This window comes from Pinus tabuliformis, chromosome 9 (assembly GCF_031772625.1).
Source record: "Pinus tabuliformis cultivar Carrire ecotype Pingquan chromosome 9, CPIR1, whole genome shotgun sequence".
NCBI lineage: Eukaryota > Viridiplantae > Streptophyta > Pinopsida > Pinales > Pinaceae > Pinus > Pinus tabuliformis.
Genome location: NC_142307.1, coordinates 112,894,334 through 112,916,294, shown reverse-complemented (window position 1 = coordinate 112,916,294; position 21,961 = coordinate 112,894,334). Strand labels below are relative to the sequence as shown.

General features: G+C 41.0%; 1 protein-coding gene across 4 annotated transcripts in view; it reads left to right on the top strand.

Moving 5' to 3' along the window:
- Nucleotides 1–21,961, top strand: part of LOC149147337 (uncharacterized) — a 432,707-nt gene that overhangs the window by 108,671 nt on the left and 302,075 nt on the right. For all 4 annotated transcript variants that reach the window (XM_089440437.1, XM_089440439.1, XM_089440436.1 and 1 more), the window contains one exon: nt 3,459–3,546. In XM_089440437.1, coding sequence (XP_089296563.1) covers nt 3,459–3,546 — 88 coding nt within the window. The remainder of the gene's footprint in view (nt 1–3,458; nt 3,547–21,961) is intronic.

Here is a 21,961-nt window from a genome sequence, read left to right as displayed (position 1 = left end):
CAAAAACCTGTGGTGCTCCCAAGTGGTTGTGGGGGCACAAGGTCACCCTCATGGGTCTCCAAATGGATTGAAAATTCTTGTAGACCATCTCTAACGGAGAATAATCCTCTAGACCCTGGAACATCTGCCAAGTGTATTGTGCATCTATGGAGCCGATTGGGCATGGTGAACTAGGTGCATCATCCTTGTCTAAAAGGTGGAATAGGATCAATCAATTAATGCTGCTAGAGATCCATGAAGTAATCTTGACTATGGTGGATGCCCATAGCTCTCAACGCTCACCCTACAAGTGCCAATGTGGCCCTTTGGAGGGCTAGGACCCCGTATATGGAGACCAAGCCCCAAATGGCAATTCACCTGCAATCCTGCATAAGATCCATTTCGTCCCCTTGCCCTACAATATAACAAATCATTAGAATAATCAAGTAAAAGAGCTTACAAGTCATAGAACCAGTGGGGCACTTCATGGTGGGATGCCCTTTCATAGTGGGCTTTGGTATGTATAAGTGTCTCCAAGCTCAGTAGGGGGTTAGCCAAGGACCCTATTAGGTGGTTTCAACCTCTAAAGGGGGTGACATGTCCATGGTGCATCCTTCAAGTGGAAGGTGGCAAATGATATAATAATGGAATGGAGTGGGGATTAGGGGAAACATCCAAGACACATGTCAAGGTGCAAGGTTAGCTATAACAGGAGAAGCCCATACAGGGGTATATAAGTGTAGGAGGAAGCAGATCGTGTACATGAGTTACACCGACTTTTGTTTTTCCATCCTTCTTCACATGCCTTTTTCCTTTTATTAATTTTTCTTCATAACTGCGCGATACTCCAGGGGATGGAGAGCATGATGTGTGAGATGAAGTAGTGAATACCCCCTTAAAGTGGGGCGGTTCATTGCCCACCAGGGGTTGAGACAATCATGGGTTCCTTAATGATAGAGGGAACTCATCTAGGGCCCATAGGAACCAGGGTGATGGCCATGGGTAAGGGGTAGAGCTTATGTTTGGCTTTTGCCCACATGCTAAATTTGTATGCCCCAACCATCTTTTGCATTTTGTGGTACATTTCTTGTTGAGAGTGGCCAAATTATGCTTTAACTTTTCTCTTTAGCTGGATCAACCTTCGGGCCATTGTTCTAGGCCTGACCCAAGGTGTGGACAAGGGGAGGGGAGGCTAACCCTATGTGGACCTGGATGGGAAAATAGATGAATGGGGGTAAAATGAGTGGAATGGGAGTGATGTAGGTGGTATTGGGAACCAGGACCACGCATCCAAAATCGGGATTTCTCGTGTAGTGTCAACCCAAGAGCCAAATGATCAGTAAAGGAGACCCCATGGGACTAGGATACAAGGGTAACCATGAAATCGGGGAATGGAGACAAGAATATAAACCTAACCCACTCTTTCCTTCGAATCCCCCCACCAATCTATGTCCAAAAGTGCCCATGACAAGTAAGGAAAATTACTCAACTATACCAATGAAAAGCCATACTTTTGAGGTCGGAAGGTGCACCTTCAAACATACATTCATGATGAGTGGTTGAAGGACCACATGACCAGCTCAGGTGTTGGAGAAAATGGCACATTAAGCTATCTGGTGGATACAAGTGGCTGCCGGCTGAGGACCATCTAGGAGAAATTTTTTCTCCCATACACATTACCGACAAGTGGTGGCTAACAAGCCCAAAAGGCTTTACTTCTGTCTGATTGTGCGTTTCTTTGTCAATATTTTCTGTATAATAATTGTGATATTGCCCCTATGGCCTCTTCATGCCCTTTTGCTTTGAAGCCCCCTAGATTCCTTTTTGCTTATGTAGAAATTTCTGCACTATTTGACTTTCTAATGCAAAACAAAAATTTCACCTCTTTCACTAGAGGTTTCTTGGATCTTTAACCATGTGGGTTTTCAGGCTTAGGGCTGTTCCGATATAGAGTTTAAAACAGTCTAATCTTATAGGCGATCCAAGGATAAAACATACCAAACATCCCAGATAAGTTTCAGCCATTTATCGCAAATTGTGCCACATAAACTAGATATAAAAATTCACTTTTACAGCAGTTATAACAGCACTAAACAAACAGGCATAGCAGCACCAAAACAATCCTTATATTTTTCAATGACGTTATCAAATTATTGAACATTTGTCTTCTTATGTCAAATCATTGAGACATATATACTTGTAAATAACAATATATGAACATATATGGTTGGAAATCAGATATGGAAATGCACAAGTTTTGGATAGGGGAAAACTTCATTATTATTTTTCATTTGAAGTACATGTACACGCCGTAGCCTTCTTTCAAGGCTTGTACACGTCCACTAGCTCTACAAAACCCTAGCTCAACCAAGGAGATCCAATATGCAAGAATCAATCTAATACATCCTCCAAGAGATGTCCTATTTTTTTCTTCATATCCACCAAAGATACCCTAGGGTTTTATCACAAACCCCTAATCTCAGACCTTCTAGGCATAAACCCTAACCCTAGACTTCCAAGATGCTCCAAGGTGCTCTCAAAACTAGAGAAAACTGTAAACATCAATAGATGACATAGATTATAGGATATACCTTTGTGTAATGAAATGAACTATGTATAGTTCTGTTCGACTTCTGATAGATGCAATGCAGGCTATATTTGTCATTGATAAACTAAAACAATGGGCCGACTTGATTGATGAATCCTAATCACCTAGGATACTCAAGTTGCCATGGTCTTTGAAATAAATTAATTGAATTCTCAATTGGCAGAGTTAGAGACCCTTCATTCGAAATTTTTGGTGGTGGTGTTAGAAATGACCAACTAGATATTTGTATGTGAAATAAAATTAGTTGTTTTCCCATGATGCCACTAGACTGACTGATTCATCATGATTCTGACCAATTTAGACAAATATGGAAACAGGCATATGACCCCAATTATCCCCTTTCACCAGAAAATGCAATCTAACGAAGATAGTGTTGCAAATGTCTTTGCAGAAGTAAATTTTAGAGCCAACCTGCTTGAGAGAAACAAAATAATTTGTAGATTTGGTTGCAAAGGAAGATCAATGTTTTCTGCCTTTCGCATTCCTGCGTGCTTATGGATTTTTAACTGTTCAAGCTGAAATGTCTTCAGAGTCCTACTGTCCTGCAAGTGAATCTGTTGTGAATCATTAACTCTGTGAAAAAGATGGTTTCTTGAAATTTGGAAATAAGTATGCAATAAGTGCAATTCAATTTTTTGTCCAGATCAGCAGCATAGAAAGATTCTTGATGTTTATTGCACAAAATCACTTGAAAGTATTTGGAGAGCTAATGCAGTGTCAGTGTTTACTTAAGATCATCTTTTTTGGTTTATCCTTGAATGGATGAGCATTGCTTTTGCTTTTTCCTTTTTATCTCTTCTATGAGTTCAATGCCTATTTTTCTTCAATGTTTTGGTTACAATTATGGCTGAAATACAAAATTTAATGTTAGATATGCACATTCGGGGATGTTAGGAGCTGCCAAATGGCTAATGGAGGAGGAGCATGAAAATCTTCAAGTACTGCTGCAAGCATACCCTGTAAGGATATCTTCCTAGCCTAGTATAGGTAGAGAGTCACCGTATTGAATTTTCCATCATACTTCCAACTCTGTTGAATGGATGCTAAGTGCTTATTGTTCGGTTGTGTGAGGGCATTGATTATCTTGATTAATAATGTTAATATTCTTTAATAAATATTTTTGAATAATCTGGTTAGAGAGTCGCAACTCGCAACCTATCAGTCATTGTCAAAATAGTCAATTGTTCAATTCAAATTGACATAAACTTCTGAATATTACATAACAAAATGTTTTTAACTATCATTAATAGCGAGGAAAACATATCTCTTAGCTTCAACAACTTGATAAACATTTCCTTATTTTATATTAATTTTTATCTAAATTTATATTGTAGATTGTTTTCATTTTGCAGCTTATAAGTACATTACAAATATCTTAGCAAACTGAAATAAGTTACAAATACATCCATTTCCTACAAGCTATTAATTTTAGTGGGTTAAATTAATGTTCCCTGTAATTCAAATTAAATATTTATCTATCAAAATACATAAAACCTGTTTCTCGTGATACCTCTCTGGAAAGTCCAACTAGAGAATGGATCAAGGCATACTCTTTTGAGTTTAGTAAAATAATTAAATTTGAATTTTTGGCAGTGGAAGTTGGATCTTCTACATCAAATGTTTGAAATTTATTAAAAATTGGGAAGTTCAATTGTGTCACATTAGTCATTTGGTTGTTGGTCTCCTAAATGTTTGGGAAAACATGTAAATTGTAAGGAAAACGTATGGTTAAATTTCAAATGTCATTGTTACCACCCAAACTAAAAGGTTTGTCAAGGTCTGTGCAAACTGCTAATATGGCACAGACATGACAAGTCCCACTGTCAGTCGGCATGAGTCCTCACTCTTTAAGCCAACTCCTACAAGAATGACTATCGGAGGATTCACTGTATGAAGTGAATACCCAACAATCAATAGGCTAATGCCTTGAATGCGGTCCTGGGTGAAGTGTGAGGAGTTAACTATTTATTGCTTTACTAATCTGTAAATGTAAACTATGTAGGAAAATAGTGCAGATCGACAAGATGATTCTCTCAAAATAGAAGATAAATAACATGCAAATAGTTCAAATGAGTGAAAGTTTAATACTTTAAAAAAATAATTGTAAGTTATTCTTGAATTGAACCTTTGGTAAAAAGGTTTCCTATTTATTTTTGCTGCTTGTCTTGTGACTGCAGTTCTGAAATTTGCAGAAAAATGCAAGAAAACAAAAGCAAATCCCATTTATGGGGCCACCCAACAATAACTAAACACTCTAGATTGATAATCTAGCGGTGGGGAATCTAGGACTGCAATAGTAGATCACTTTAGGCCCTTTTTAAGTTTTAGATTTGCAACAAATATGAGTTTCCAGCTAGCTAGAAACTCTGTTGCCGAGGTTTTCGGATCAAATTTCACAGGGTAAAAAACTTAGAAATTAAACTTTTAGCTGTTGTATGCTTAAAGTAGTCCCAATAAATGACATTAACTTGAAATACAAATCTGGAAACTATCACAAGGGTTATAATGAGAATTTACTTGGGGAAGCCCTTGTACGGATTTCTGCAAAACCTGAAAATGTATGGCTGTAATTTAATGCAGATCTACAAAAACCATCTCAATATACCCGTGAAATATATGTGTTTGAAAGCTTCAAACAAGGTATATTGATCCTCTGGATTAAATTTTAAATTTATGCTAAAAAACTTAAGGATTACAGGCTAAACTTTAAAGATAAAGATATAGATAAATATGGATAGAGTTTTGTATTAATAAAGGTTGGATTTTGAGCTAGAACCCTTGCAAAGGCTGGCTGCATTTTGCTCATTGGTTTTTTCTGTTGGCTATTCTTTCAAAAAAGCATCAAAACTGCCGTTGTTCTTACATATTCTATAGTCATTACAGCTATACATATGATAAAAGGTCCCACAGAACGAACAAAAATTGCATGGTAACATAAAGACAGAGAGATATATGTGACAACCAAAAAGGGACCTCTAAAATATCCATCAGCAACTGCGTTCATTTCCAAGGTAGTCTTCCCCACGCAGTTGTCGAGTCTTCTTCGCAGGAGCTGTTCCAGAGCCAGTGCCATTCGAGCCAAACTGAGAATTACCAACAATAGTATTTTCCATTGTAGCAACCCGTGCATTGAGAGCCATTATCTCGTCCCTTAAGACATTCAAAGAGTTCTCCATATCGCTGTGATGGCAAAGTAGTCTCTCCTCCATTAACAGCGGAAACCACTGACATTGCCTATTGACCACGTTGTCGTACTTCTGACGGGCCTTAAGCAAAGCTTTTGCATCATCCAAAATATGATCCAGGGCACTGCTCTTAGAGCCACAGTCTGTAATATTCTGGTGCTCCGCCATAGTCGAGGTCGTCCACAGAGAACCAAAGTCAAGCTCACCATGTTTGTGGCAATATTTGGGCATGAACAAAACTTCACATCTATCAACGAATACCCAACAAACCATTAAATAGAACTTTCCGTTGAGCCGCAAGCCTGATTGATACATAGAATCCATCACAGATCCAAAATCCTTTGAAGTGTGGGGAGCCATAATCACCATTAACTTCATATCATTGCTTAAGGAATGTTTCAATGCATTTAAATAAAGACCTACCCACTCCAGCCGATGGCTGGACAAATGGTCGTATCAGAACGGACAAATATAATTTAGGATCAACTGCCACTTGGAACAAACTTACAAAGGATGTGCCTATTGATTTTCTAAGTGCAATAAAGATTTGCACAATATTTCTGAAATTCTGATAATTACTTTTGATGTAGATCCTCTTTTAAATTATTCCAATGTATCATTCAACAATTATACTTCAGAAATTCAATCATAAAAAACAATAGAACAATAGAGATCATAATGCACAAAAGAAGACAAGATTTACTCCGGGAAAACCCACCAAGGGGGAAAACCCGACAACCTTTTCAATAGAGAAATTCTTCTTGTTCTACGAGAGACACACCTAGACCTATGGTCAAACCTGGTCTTCCCCTCCGAGTCAAGCCTCCCAATTTGATCCAACAATTCGCTTTGCCTGTCCTGACCCAAAATTTCAGCCATCTTGCAATTGCTAGTCACCCCAAAAATTTCAGCCCTTGTAGTTGCCTAGAATTTCAGCCCCCTGCAACAAAATGCCCAGAAAAAATGTGAACCAGAGAGAGAAGAGTCTATACACACGTGCGAGCTGCAAGAGAGAGGAGAGAGTCAATTCGTCTTTCTATTCATCATATCTGTCCTCTTTGTCCTTCTCTTGCTTGCCCAAAACTTGTCTTGTGTAAGAAAATGCGAATGCCCAAGTGAAGGAGGTTGAATTGCCTTTATATAGTAGTTTGTCTAGGTCGAATGGGTATGTCTTTAGCCAAGGCCAACTTGACTTGGAGGGAAGCCGACTTGACAACTTTTGGAGCCAAAAATTACATTTCAAAATTTCAAATTTTCTTCTTTAAAAAGTTGCAAAGGGACTATTGCCACACAATCTAGCAAGGGTCCTAGGAGTACCTAAGGGACAACTTCTAGACCAAATGACAAGAATGGGACAAAGACCCACTGTCACCTCAGTCAATGTCCCCTGCTCTTTATAGACTTTTATTGATGGGAGGAGTCCCAACATGAAGGAAATCACTTAGAGTTATAAGGTCAATGACTAGGTATGGTGTGATTTCCAAAACCCGTTCACAGGAGAGGCTCAGATAATGGCTTTCTTGCTTTAGAAGCAAGATAAGGGCTCTACAAGAAAGGCTTATGGGAGGAGACTAGACCTAGGAAGAAAGAGTAGTCAATACAAGTGATACACCTAGATCAAGGTTTCCTAAGGGAAGAGAAGGACCTCTCTTAGGGTTTTGTGAGATAACGAACATGCGAAGGATTGGGACCATAAGAGAGATCTAGGAGAATCCAAGCGAGGCCCAGGGTTTGTAAATTTCAAGGATAATGAGATACCTAGGTCCAGTTAAGCGCGCTTGAGCCAGAGGAGTTCTGGGATGGGTGACCTCCTGGGAAGTCCTGGTTACTGGGTGCAAGCCCCGGAAGTGATGATTGATGCTATGTGATTCGTTCTCCACATTTCACTAGTTTCAATCCCACTTCTTCACCCCTGTGAGCATCACCCGATGCAATGAGTGCTAAGTGAACTATTCAAAAATCATGAGAAATTAGTCAGTTACGACTACCTCTCATGGAAATGGTCATACGTGAATGATCTTACTTAACGCAGTTGAATCCCAAAATGATATCTAATATAATGCACTGCGTAAAACCCCCATACTTAAATTCAAAAAGAGTCAAGGGATCTCTACTTGAATGGTTCATGAGGCACAATACTTGCTAAGGTTTTGCAAATGGGGTAGCAAGCTAAGTGGGCTTGATTGTGGGGAAAAACTCCACAGTTAAGCGCGCTTGAGCCAGAGGAGTTCTGGGATGGGTGACCTCCTGGGAAGTCCTGGTTACCGGGTGCAAGCCCCGGAAGTGATGATTGATGCTATGTGATTCGTTCTCCACATTTCACTAGTTTCAATCCCACTTCTTCACCCCTGTGAGCATCACCCGATGCAATGAGTGCTAAGTGAACTATTCAAAAATCATGAGAAATTAGTCAGTTACGACTACCTCTCATGGAAATGGTCATACGTGAATGATCTTACTTAACGCAGTTGAATCCCAAAATGATATCTAATATAATGCACTGCGTAAAACCCCCATACTTAAACGATGATAAGGGTCAAAAAGTGACCAACTTCCAACGAGTTTTCAAGAGAAAATGACCCTAGGAAGGCTGCTAACCAAAGAAGCCTAGGAGAAGAATTTGATGTTGGGGCTAGACCTTAAGGCTTCTCCAATTCTAGCCACGGGATTTGCTTCAATGTTGGAGGACACCTAGAGAAGACCCTAATGCAGTAGCATGCCAATTCACACTTCAAAATGACCACCTTAATGCATTTCACACTAGGCCCTAGGAGACCTTTTAGGGTTATGGTAGAAGCCAAAGAAAAGGTGAAAAAGGAAAGAAAAGTGAAGGTGATCACCTGGGATTAGACCAGTGCCTACTCCTTGGGGAAAGATGGAGTCAAAATGACCTTGATGAGGGAACTTTGATTTTTCAAGGAGGCCTAGAGGGACTTTGCTATCCTATGCAAGGCAACAACACAACACCCTCAAGATACTTTATACTTCGGAGACAAAAACAAGATGGAGTTTCAAGGAATTAAATGCACATTATTCCCCTAGGAACATTCATTCTTCAATGCCTTCCAATGAGTAACACGCAAAATTTCGAAAACAATTTCAATGCTCCAAGCAAAATCACATAAATTAGGGCATCTCCAATCTTTATAAGAGAAATATTCCATGCATTAGACATTTATTATAACATAAAATAACATCATAAACCACTTACAAGGCAAAGAGAACATATCCATCCATCATGAAAATGCCAAAGAAGCTCCAAGAAAGAAGTGCGAAATCTTATCCAAACATCAAAGTGCATTTAAACTCCAACTTTCGTCCAAGATTGCAGGTTCGAATTCTTTTTAAGAGAAGATATCCAATCCAAATGATGATGATCAACAAATGAGGCTCATTTCTAATTTATATGAGCCTCTAATAGTTCAAATGAGTTTAATTAGCTTAATGAGCTTGTAAAAATGACTCTAATGTGTAAAATAACAATAAAATTGGTGACAAGCCCACCAAATAGCTCAAAAGTACTCAACAAGCCTTCCTGATGAGGCCAAAATGATAGAAAAATGGTGCAAAGCGGCTGTTGGAAGACCTAGATAAGTCCTCCATGTGCCAATATGAAATGGAGGGTTCCCAAACTGATGACCAAGGGGTTGGCCCCTTAGTTTCCAAGCAAAACATGTGTGGTGCTCCAAGTGGTTGTGGGGCGCAATGAATGGTCAAATGTGTCTCTAACTGGATCAAGCAAGTCGATGCTCCATCAATAGAGCTAGAATGATGATACAAGCCCTCCCTTTCTCCTCGGGTGAGACAAAACCCCATCTGGGCCTTGGATCAATTGCCAAGTGACTAGTACAAGTGTGTGGTCGGCTGGGCAATGTAGTCCAAGTGCATCATCATCTCTCTATAGTTGGGGCATGAGCAAGAAATCTGTGGTGTTGAAGAAGCCCATAGCGTGGCAATCAATGCTTTGCTCTGGTGGAGGCCCATGGCTCTCAGCGTCACCCTATAGATGTCATCATGACCCTCTAAGGGGCTTGGATCCCGTATAGGGAGGCTAAGCCCAAGATGAAGGCCCACCTGCAATCTTGTATAAGATCCAGTATGCCTGCTCACCTTCCAGCACAACAATTCATTAGAACAATTGAGTAAATAAGCTTGCAAATCAGGGGCAAAAATGGACATTTCATAGTGGCATGCCCTTCCAAATGGGCTTTAGAATGTACAAGCATCCCCAAGCTCAAGAGGGAGGTAAATAAAGGACCCTATTAGGTGGTTTCCACCTCTAAGGGAGTGACAGGTCCAAGGTACATCTGTCATGTGGCAGGTGTCATGTGAAATAATGGTGGAACAGAGTGGGGCAATAGGGAGGCTCCGAGCTACATGCCATGGTACAAGGGTAGCTCTAATGAGGGAAGCCCACACATTGGGTGTATAGATGTAGTGTTGGCATTATGATACAAGTGTTGTCCTTGATGGCAACTCACTCAGAGGCATGATACAGGTGATGGCAACTTAATCAGATGGTAGATCATAGTGCAGGAGATCAGTAGCAAAGAATTGATGATCAGACTACAAAGAATGTAGAAAGAAGAGTATATACGCAGGTTCACTATATACCAAGTAGGGTATACACGCAGGTTCACTATATACCAAGTCGCGTATACGCAGGTTCGCTATATACCAAGTAGGGTATACAAGCAGGTTCACTATATACCAAGTCGCGTATACGCAGGTTCGCTATATACCAAGTAGGGTATACACGCAGTTTTATGCACGGAAAAGCGCGTACATGTCGGAAAGCTTACTTTTGGTCCGTGGTAGTTAGTCCTCGGTATTTGAACCTATGGTTTTGGACCATGGTATCTCGACAAGTGTGTTGATCCCAAGTATTGGGCTCTTAGTATTGATTTATTACCGTGGTATTGAGCAAGGCCTAAGACTATAAAAGGAGAAGAAGATCATTAGGCAAGGGTATCCGAAAAGTCTTGAATATCTGAAGAAGTATGAGATCCAGGATGCAGGTTATGGGTTGATGATGCATTGCTTGATCTGAGCTAAGGAGGGATCTCACCGGTTGATGGAGAACAAGATCTAAGGAGAGATCGGGATCAAATGGTTTGAAATGAACTATCTTTATGATGCTTATTCTAGATCTACATACTGACGCATGTATTGTTCTATAAGTGTTATGAGTATGACTGATGTCTGGTACAGCTGCAAGTTATGAGAAATTATTTTTAGATCTGTACGCGGGTTGTCTTTGGCAAAAGCGCGTATGTACGCGGGTTTGATTCAGCGTAGTAGCGTATACATTTTGAAGTTTGATATTTGAAGTTGCAGTTGGGTCTGAATGATTTTGCAGAGTTCTGTGTCTGCTCTGTGTTCTGGTGACTGACAGGGTTTCAGTGTTTCAGTGATTCAGAAATTGATAATGCTAGTAGTGATTGTTTTGAGCTTCAATGATAGTTATGGGTCCAGTATGAAAATTGGATGAAACGTGGCCTTCAGATTATAGTGTTGTGCTTCAGGAGTATCCAGTCTGAAAATGTATGAAACGTGGTACCTGGAGGAGAGAAGATTGTAGGCCGGCGCCTACGTACTAGTATCTCAGCTAGTACAAGAGCAAAGGGGGTTGGAGCTCCCTTCCAGGAGAGCCTGGAGAATGAGAGAAGGTTGTAACCTTTTGCAGGTTGTAGCCTCCGTACTGGTAAAGGACTGCACCAGTACATTGTAAAAGAAGTTTCTTAATAAAGGAAGATAGAAACGAATTGCAGCAGGTGGTTTTCACCCACATTGGGTTTCCACCTTATATCATGGTGTTCATGTGTGCTTCTTGTGTGTGATGATCTGTTCTGTTTTTACTGCACCTGCTTACTGTTCATATGGTTAATGAAGTATCGATGCACTGACTAAAGATCAACATTTAATGGATTAACTGAATCATAAGTATTTTGGATATACGCTAGTTGCTTTAGACACAGCTGCGCATACACGCGGTTTCCCTTGAATGAAGTAGCGTATATGTATCTAAGTATGAAATGAAAAAGTTTTATTGATCTGATAATACTGATTCACCCCCCCCCCCCCCCCCCCCCTCTCAGTATTATTTCCAACATGTAGGAGGGAGAAATCGTGGTACATGAGTTACTTCGGCCTTTGTTTTTCCACCCTCCTTCATATGCCTTTTGCCTTTATTGATTTTTCTTTCTTTTAACTGCTCAAGACTCCAGGGAATGGGAGCATGGTGTGTATGATATAGCAGTGATTACCCCTTTAAGGTTGGGCATTTCATCTTCCACTAGGGGTTGGGACAATCATGGGTTCCTTAATGATGCAGGGGGCACACATAGGGGCCCTAGGAACCAGGGTGATGGCCATAGTGGTAAGGGGTAGAGCTCATGTTTGGCTTTTGCCCATGTGCTAAATTTTTTATGTCCCAGCCATCTTTTGCATTTTATGGTATATTTCTTGTTGTAAGTGGCCAAATTGTGCTTTTATCTTTCTTTTTCACTGCATCAACCTCCGGGGCATCGTTATAGGCCCGACCCAAAGTGTGGACAAGGGGAGGGGGAGGCTAACTCCTTGTGGAACCAGTGCACAAATGTGGACTCAGATAATGTGTGAAAAGGGGTTGTAATGTGTGGAGGGGAGTGATGTATATGGTGCCGGGAAGCTGGACCATGCAGCCAAAATCGGGGTTTCCCATGTAGTGCTGCTCCTAAAGCTAGTAGCCAATAAAGGAGATCCCACGGGACTAGGATACAAGATTAACCACCAAGTTGGGACTAGGGAACAAGAGTACAAACCAAGCCCATTATTTCTCTTGAATCCCCCCACTAATCCATGTCCAAATGTGTCCATGATAAGCAAGGAAAAACACCCAATTACATAATGAAAATCCATACCTTGGGGTTGGAAGTCCCGCCTTCAAACATACAATCAGAATAGATGGGTGAGGGCACATAGCAACTGGCTTAGGTTGCGGAGAATGGCATCACATCGAGCTATCTGTGTTGAAAAATGCGTAACTAGGTTCGGTCTTCATAAGTATGAAATGTATTTTTGATTCTTGTAAATTATAAAATAAAAAAAAATATTATTATTGTTTTTGGAGCATGGTTTTCATGCTCAAGGTCTTTTATTTTATAGGTCAAGCACCCATTGAGTGCTTCTAGGGTTTGTCCTAGGTCAAGAAGTCAAAAGAGTCATTGTCATGAGTTGAATACCCCACTGGGCACATTGTAACTTGTAAAGAAAAATATTTTTGTCTTTAAAAGTGTCGGAATACCCTCCAAGACCATGTCGGCCTGACAGCTGGCAAGTCGGCCTAAAGAAAGAGCCACGTCCACACTTGAAGAAGCCTATATATAGAAGAAGACTTGTCCTCCTTGAAGACACTCACTCATCTCTCATTCTAGCGAGGAAAGAAGAAGGAAGAGGCAGCGAAGGAGAAGGTCGAATAATTTTTTGTGTTTGGGCTATCTTTCTCTCTCACATGTGCTAGAGAAGACTAGGGTTTCTACATTGACCTAGGGTATCCTTCCACAAGTTCAATCTTGGAGGAAAGGAGGCAAGGAGGTCAAGCGAAGGCTACCAAGGGTCTCTCTCAAGCTCCAGAGGTTAGGGAAAGGAAAGCGAAGGTCAAAGGAAGGCTCTACAAGAAGATTGAAGTTCCCACGTGTGGCAACAACAATTGCTAGGGGCTGAAATTTCAGATCTGCAATAGGAGGCCGAAAATCTTGCAGCAGAAGGTCGAGAAGGTGCTACTGGAAGGGATTTGACTGGGTTTGACTAGATCGAAGTTGGCACATCACTCATAGAGGTTGGTCTTGGTCTTGGAGAGTATTGGTCTCGATCTTAAGGTCTTGGAATTCGTCAATTGAAGAATCTACAAGGAAGAGAAGAGATTTAAGGGTTTTCCTCTCAAGAGGACGGGTTTTTCCTTGGCTTGAAGCCTATATACTGTGTCACTGTGCTTTTTGTATTGGTAGTTGTTTGATGCTTCAAACATATAATAACAAGGAACAAAGTTAATAAGTAAAAAGGAACCACAAGCAATTATCAAGTAAAGAGAATTAATCATAATCATTGCCCTATTAAATTCTCAACATGGTTTCAAAGCTAAGGTTGGCTAAGGGCATCATGAAGATCTCCAACACATTGAAGAAATTCATCAAAAAGTGTTCAAAGGTATCAAGCTATCTCAAGAAAAACATCAAGGAAGCATGGAGTCTCTTATTCTCTGCAAAGAAGAAAGTAATCGAAGAAAAGGATGAAGGTCTCTTCTTCACACTCACTGGCACATTCCAAGACGAGAGCATTTGGGTAATTGATAGTGGTACATCTAGGCACATGACAAGTCATCACAAACAATTGAAGACCTTATCAAAAGAAAAGTCCTCTTATTCAGTGGAACTTGGAGATAAACAAAGCTATCGTGTGAGAGGCATTGGATCAACCTCTATAGAGCCGGAAAATGGAAGCATCATTCATCTCAACAAGTTCATATTTATTCCAGGTTTGCATAAGAAATTACTTTCTATTTTAAGTCTAGAAGACAAGGGTGTTAATTTATGGTATGTTCTATGCTTAGTGCAGTTTACTTCAATTTCTTCTTATTAGCCAATGTTAAGCAATCACATTAACATAAAGTAAAGTGCTGATAGAACATTAATAGATCGACAGAAAACAAGCCAAGACAAGAGACCCCAGATGTGGCGGCTAACCAGGGTGGCAGGGACAAACCCCAATGCGGGGAAACCCTTTGATCAATTCTTCTATAATCTTCAATAGTTCAGCAGAGAGAGAAATAATACAAATGTACAGTTCTGTAATTTATGACAGCAGTAATAAAAACCCTAACCAACACTTGTAATGTTGGTCAAACAGTCCACAAATGACCTTGAATCAACCTTGGTCAACTTGGCCTTCAACAACAATGAAGGTCAACCCAAAACAACCCAAAAGAGATGGTCAAAACAGGTCAATGCATTGGCATCCCTGCAGTCAACCCTAACCAGTCAGCGCTGGTCAATTCGATGGTCAAATCAGGTCAATGAACAACAAATCAGAATTGCGGCTTGCTTGAAGGAGACTCCCCACACTAGGCTGTAGTCAAAACATCTCCCTCGCTGGTCAACGCAGTCATCCCTTGCTTGCTGCACCTAGGTCAACCACAGTCAACGCTGGAACAGACCTGCGTCCTCCTCCTAGCTGCGTCCTCCTTCTCCCACGTGAGAGATGTTGCTCCTTGTTTACCCAATCAAGTTATGAGAGAGAGATAAGAATGTAAGATGAGATGAGATGAGTGAATAATGCCTCAACCTCACTTGTATTTATATGAAACATTGAGCATGTGTGCCACACATTTAGCTGCTGGCCGACCTTGACAATTTGTCAAGTAAATACAAATAAATTCATATCTCCATAAATACTTGTCGGAATTGGATGATCGTTAGATCAATCCTACACCTCTCGATGAGAGGAATCCAAGAAAAATATCAACTGCCATAAATAAGATGACCCACATGGAGTTTGGCCCTAGTTGCCAATTTTAACACTCCCTCTCAACTAGGGAGAACTCCATCTGCTAATCCATCTGACCGTTGGTACTATCTTTGCCATCAAATGCATTGCCCTGCACTGCTTGGCTCTGCTTTGCTGAACTATGAAGAAGAAGAAATGATCGAGGCTGTATCATTCCATCCTCCACTGACCCGAAGTCAGTCCCAGAGAGTGTGTCATACCACTCTTACTGATCCCATATCAGTTTCATTGATCCCAGATCAACGGAGGTCATCCTAGCATAGGGAGTACGGTAGATACAACGATGCGTCCATCGATAGTATTACTATGGTCCCTAACCCTATTTCCCTACTCATTGATCAAGTGAGAGGTACTTCCCATGAGTCCTTGACTGCATGGGTAGGATGCCTCGAAAGGAGAACCATTCATCTTGTCCCTAAGTCGCCATGGGGTATCACAGGGGAAGGTTGAACCTTTCACCCTGTACATAGCACATCACTAGGGGAGGGTGAGTCGTCTTGTGTTCACATGTCGCTCCAAGAAGTACCCCACGCCCCCCGGAGCTCCTAAAGCTCAGTGCATCCATCATGCAGGACCCTCATAAGAGGGTCTCTCAACGACTCCAAGTCGTTCTTGGAAAGTCAAGAATTTGACCTTTCCCAGGGGCTTCGTCAGAATGTCGGCGACCTGCTCATTTGTACCGATATGTTGGAGCCTTATTGCTCCCCGCTGTACCATATCCCGGATAAAGTGGTACCTGATATCGATATGTTTGGAGCGATCATGAAATATGAGATTCTTTGATAAACGAATCCCGCTCTGGTTGTCACATAGGATCATAGTAGTATCCAATGTAATTCCAAACAACTCACTGAAGAGCTTCCGCAACTAGACAACTTCACAAGAGGCCATACTCGCAGCAATGTATTCTGCCTCAGCGGTGCTCAAAGCCATCGACTTCTGCTTCCTGCTCATCCAGGATATCGAGGCAGATCCCAAAGAGATACAACACCTAGAAGTGCTCTTTCGGTCCACCACACTGCCTGCCCAATTAGCATTGGTATATCCATGTAGTCTCACATCTCCGATAGTGTATCTCAACCCATGAGTGATTGTGCCACGAAGATATCTCAACAGATTCTTGGCACCAATCCAATGTGAGTGGTGAGGCTCAACCATATGTTGACTCAACGTGTTGACTGCAAAACATATATCCGGACGGGAGTTCACCAAGAACATCAATGCTTCGATGAGTTGACGATACTCGGTAGCATTTTGCAAAACAAGTCCGACAACACTACCGCTTAACTTCTTGAAGTCAAGCTCCATCAGGGTAGTCACGAGCTTGCAGTCCACCATACCGAATTTCTCCAATATCTTCACCACATATTTTCCTTGAGATAGGAAAATCTCCCCTGGCTTCTACCAGACTTCTAGTCCTAGGAAATAGTGCATTAGTCCTAGGTCCTTCATCTCAAATTCGGAAGCCAACTCCCTCTTACATTTGTGAATGAGAGGGTCTGGACCTGTCATAAATAGGTCGTCAACATACAACACCAATATGAGAGGTTTATCATCTTCAACCTTAAAGTAAAGGTTAGGGTTGACTTCACTCCTAGTGAATCCCAGCTTCATCAAGTAGCTAGTTATCAATTCTCTCATACCAAGCTCGGGGTGCTTGCTTCAGCCCATAGAGGGCTTTCTTCAACCTGCATACATGAGATTCTTGATCATGAATCTCAAATCCTTTGGGTTGTTCCACATAGCTTTCCTCTTTGATCGAACTATGTAAGAACATGGTCTTGACATCCATCTAATGTAGGCTATGATCGAGCGGATGGTGGTATATCGGGCAACAGGTGCAAATATTTCGTCATAGTCTATACCTTCCTTTTGAGAGAAGCCACGAGCGACAAAATGAGTCTTATACTTTTCAACACTTCCATCAGCTCCATGCTTTATCTTGTAAAGCCATTTCGAAGTGACAACAATTTTGCCCTGGGGTCTGGGGACACATCCCAAACATCGTTCTTCATGATGGACTCGTATTCCTCAGTCATGGCATCCTTCCATACTTGATGCTTCACAACTTCAGCGAATGATGAGGGCTCATTTTGAATGATCGTGCTCATAATGGTCAAGTATCCATGATACCTGGTCGGCTTCTTACTTTCTCGGAAAGTCCCTCTAGGTGCAATGTGTCCTTCAGCATCATCAAGAGTCCCCCTAAGCCACGAGTGCCTCTTCTTAGAAGAGGAAGGCTCTTGCGGAGGAGGATCAATAGGGTCCATGGGTTCTTCCACTTCAGGCATTGTTTCATCTTGTTTTTCCTCCAGTTTGCTGGTGTCAGCTTCTCCAGATTTCCTTAGTATAGGAAGATTGTCAACTTTGCTAAGAGCCATATCTTCGTCAAAGGTGACATCATGGCTAATCTCAACTTTCCTTTGACCAACCACATAAATTCTATAGCCCTTAGTATTTTTGCTATAGCCCACGAAGATTCCCTTCTTTCTAGATGCACCCAATTTATTCCTTTTCTCTTTTGGCACATGAAAATAAACAGGACTTCCAAAAATTCTAAAATGAGATACATCAGGTTTCTTACCAGTGAACATCTCTTCGGGAGTCTTGGAATCCAATGCTTGATGAGGGCATCGGTTTTGAACATATACAACGGTATTTGCAGCTTCGACCCATAGAAACTTCGGAAGCCTTTGATCATGGAGCATGGAACGAACAACTTCCATAATCGTACGATTCTTCCTTTCCGCCACACCATTCTGCTCAGGAGTGTATGGTGTTGTGGTCTCCCTCTTAATGCCAGCTTCCTTACAAAAGTCATGGAACTCATTGGATTCATACTCGGTCCCATTATTAGTCCTTAAGATCTTGATCTTCTTCTCAGTTTGATTCTCGATTAAGGCTTTGAAGTGATAGAACCAGGAGAACACTTCATCATTCTTTTTCAAGAAGTATATCCAAGTCTTGCGAGAATAATCATCTGTAAAAGTGAGTTAATATAAATATCCTCCCAAGGAGTTCATAGGCATCATACTAGATATGTTGGAGTGAACCAACTGCAATATATCGAAGGTCTTGCTATGGCTTGAGGGGAATGGTCCCCTTTTGAGCTTTCCTTCGGCACATCCCGGACATACACCTTCTTGCTCTACTTTAAACTTGGGCATCCCTGTCACCATTTGTCTCACAGCGGGTAGAGCTTTATAATGAATGTGAGCAAACCTCCGGGTGCCATAGTTCGGACTGAAGAGATGTGTCACAAGACATGACACCCAGCAAGGTTCCTCTGACTTGATATAAAGAGTCAACTCAAAACCCAAGAGTTAAAGCATCTTTAAAATTCTTTTTTCCATACACGTACCTTGCCATCGATGAAGGCCACCTTGTAGCCTTTGTCTTCCATTGCCGAAATGGACACCAGGTTCTTCTTGAGATCAGGTTTATATAGACTTCTTGCAAGTGAATTGTGTTACCCTGATTCAATTCAAAAGAAACATTCCCTATGCCTTTCACGGGATATTTGGAGTTGTCTCGAAGAATAATTTGCAGGTTGGTCTCCTTCTCTATTAGATTAGAGAGAGCTTCTTTGTAACTAGTGAAGTGCCTTGAGGCACCACTATCAATAAGCCAATTTCCCAACGAGTCCGGAGGAGAAGTAGAAGAGAGGGCCGATATTAGATAATAATATAATATTCATCTTGCTTATTGTTAACAACGTTAGATTCATACCTGGAGTTTCTTGCCTTCTTGGAGAGTTGACCACTTCCTTGACTTCCGACATTCCTCTTTCATTTGCCATTGAACCCGCCCTTCCTTTGATTGTTGTTGGAATTGCCCTTGGAGTGATTTTGATCATCATCATGAGATGTGTCCTTTCTATGAGGACACTCCCTCGCATAGTGGCCAATTTTGTTGCAAATGAAACATCTTCCTTTCCTTCCACCTTTCGGTCTGGCGTTTCCCTTAGATTTTGCCCCATAATTGTTTCTCCTTTTAGCATGGGAGGAGAAAGCAGCGGAATTGCCTCTAAATGCAGGCATTTCCTGCTCTTCCATCCTTGTCTTTTCTTGAATGCATCTCGCCATCAATTCCTCAAATCTTGAAATTACATTATTGTTGAGAAGAGTGGTTCTGAATACATACCATTCAGATGGGAGCTCTCCAAGAGTTGTGATGGTCAATTCCCTGTTAGGAACGACTTCCCCAATTGATAGGAGATCATTCTTGATCTTGGTGATCCTTAAGAAGTAGGCTTGCATACTCTCATCTTTGCCCTTAATTTCCTTCAGCTTATTCTTAAGGAACAAAACTTGATTTGCATCACTAACTTTAAATAAGTTTACCAGTCTATCCGAGATTTCCTTGGAGGTGGTCAGCTCGGAAATGTAGGCCACCGGGCGCTTGTCAATAGAGTACCGGATGATCTTCTTTGCTTTGACTTCACCCCTGGTCCACTTGTTCCTTGGAGCAACAGATGCATTTGATGGAGGCTCAATGATTCCGCCTTTCACATGGTCCAACACTTCCTGCTCTTCCAATGTGAGATCGAGAGACATTTTCCATCCGTGATAGTTAGACTTCTCACAGAGCTTGTCTTCAACGGGGAAGTGTGATGAGGACCCCATGAAGTCTTTAAGATTGCTTCAACAACCTTCGGTGATTTCTCTTACTCTTGCTCTTGCTCTTGCTTGGGTTTTGTCTTCACCTCACCTCTAGTACCATGTTAATTTATGGTATGTTCTATGCTTAGTGTAGTTTAATTCAATTTCTTCTTATTAGCCATTGTTAAGCAATCACATTAACATAAAGTAAAGTGTTGATAGAACATTAATAGATCGACAGAAAACAAGCTAAGACAAGAGACACCAGATGTGGCGGCTAGCCAGGGACAAACCCCAATGCGGGGAAACTGTTTGATCAATTCTTCTATAATCTTCAATAGTTTAGCAGAGAGAGAAATAGTACAAATGTATAGTTTTGTAATTTATGGCAGTAGTAATAAAAACCCTAACTTATAATGTTGGTCAAACAGTCCACAAATGACCTTGAACCAACCTTGGTCAACTTGGCCTTCAACAACAATGAAGGTCAATCCAAAACATCCCAAAAGAGATGGTCATAACAGGTCAATGCATTGGCAGCTCTGCGGTCAACCCTAACCAGTCAGCGTTGGTCAATTCGGTGGTCAAATAAGGTCAATGAAAGAATTGCGACTTGCTTTAAGGACACTCCCCACACTAGGGCGTAGTCAAAACATCTCCCTCGCTGGTCAACGCAATCATCCCTTGCTTGCTGCACCTAGGTCAACCACAGTCAACGCTGGAACAGATCTGCGTCCTCCTCCTAGTTGCGTCCTCCTTCTCCCACGTGAGAGATGCTGCCCCTTGTTTACCCAATCAATTTATGAGAGAGAGATAAGAATGTAAAATGAGATGAGATGAGTGAATAATACCTCAACCTCACTTGTATTTATATGAAACGTTGAGCATGTGTGCCACACATTTAGCTGCTGGCCGACCTTGAAAATTTGTTAAGTAAATACAGATAAATTCATATCTCCATAAATACTTGTCGGAATCGGATGATCGTTAGATCAATCCTACACCCCTCGATGAAAGGAATCCAAGAAAAATTTCAGCTGCCATAAATAAGATGACCCACATGGAGGTTGACCCTAGTTGCCAATTTTAACAGTGATAGAGTAGCTTTCATTGATGGGAAAGTTGTTGCATGGAGTAAAAATTCAAGCATAGAAAATTCTAGAATAGTGCTCTTCATGAGTTAGACCAAATGGCATTACCTTAAACTATAGTGCTCTTCATGAGTTTTGAACGCAGTCTTCTCAACGTCTTCTAATCTTACTTGAATTTGATAGTAGCTTGACCTCAAATCTAATTTTGAAAAATATTCCGCGCCACGGAGTTTGTCCAACATCTCATCAATAAATGGAATGGGAAATTTTTGTTTAATAGTAATCTTGTTTAATCCTCGATAATCTATACATAATCAGAAGGATCCATCTTTCTTTTGGACTAACACAATTGGTGCTGCATATGGACTTCTGCTTTTTGTAATGACTCCACATTTTAACAAATCTTGTATTAGCCTTTCTATCTCTGTTTTATGATGATGGGGATAGCGATATGGCTTGACATTTACAGGTGCCGAATCTGGTTTAACTTCAATGATGTGTTCGATCTTTCTTTCAGGAGGTAATTTCATCGGCAATTCCTGAAATACTTTGTCATATTTCTGGATTAGGGATGTAACTTCAGATTGTTGGTGAGTCCCTTCCATAGATAACAATTCTAACTATTGGCATTGTGCAATGAATACCGGTGCTCCTTTGCGAATAAGCTTCTTCATTTGCTGAGCAGAAATGATTTGGGTAGGAGGGGCTTGGAATCCAAACAACTTATACTTTCTTCCATCCATTTTGAACTTAATGAATTGTTTTTGGTGATTTGCAAAGTACATCCCTAACGTTTGTAACCATTGTACTCCCAAGACGACATCTACACCTCCCAAGGGAACTGTATAAAAATTAGACTCCGTTTCATAGTCATTTAGTTGTATTGTGAGTTTATGGCACTTCCCTACTCCATCTATCCTTTTCCCATCTGCCACCATAACCTTTAAATCTGCT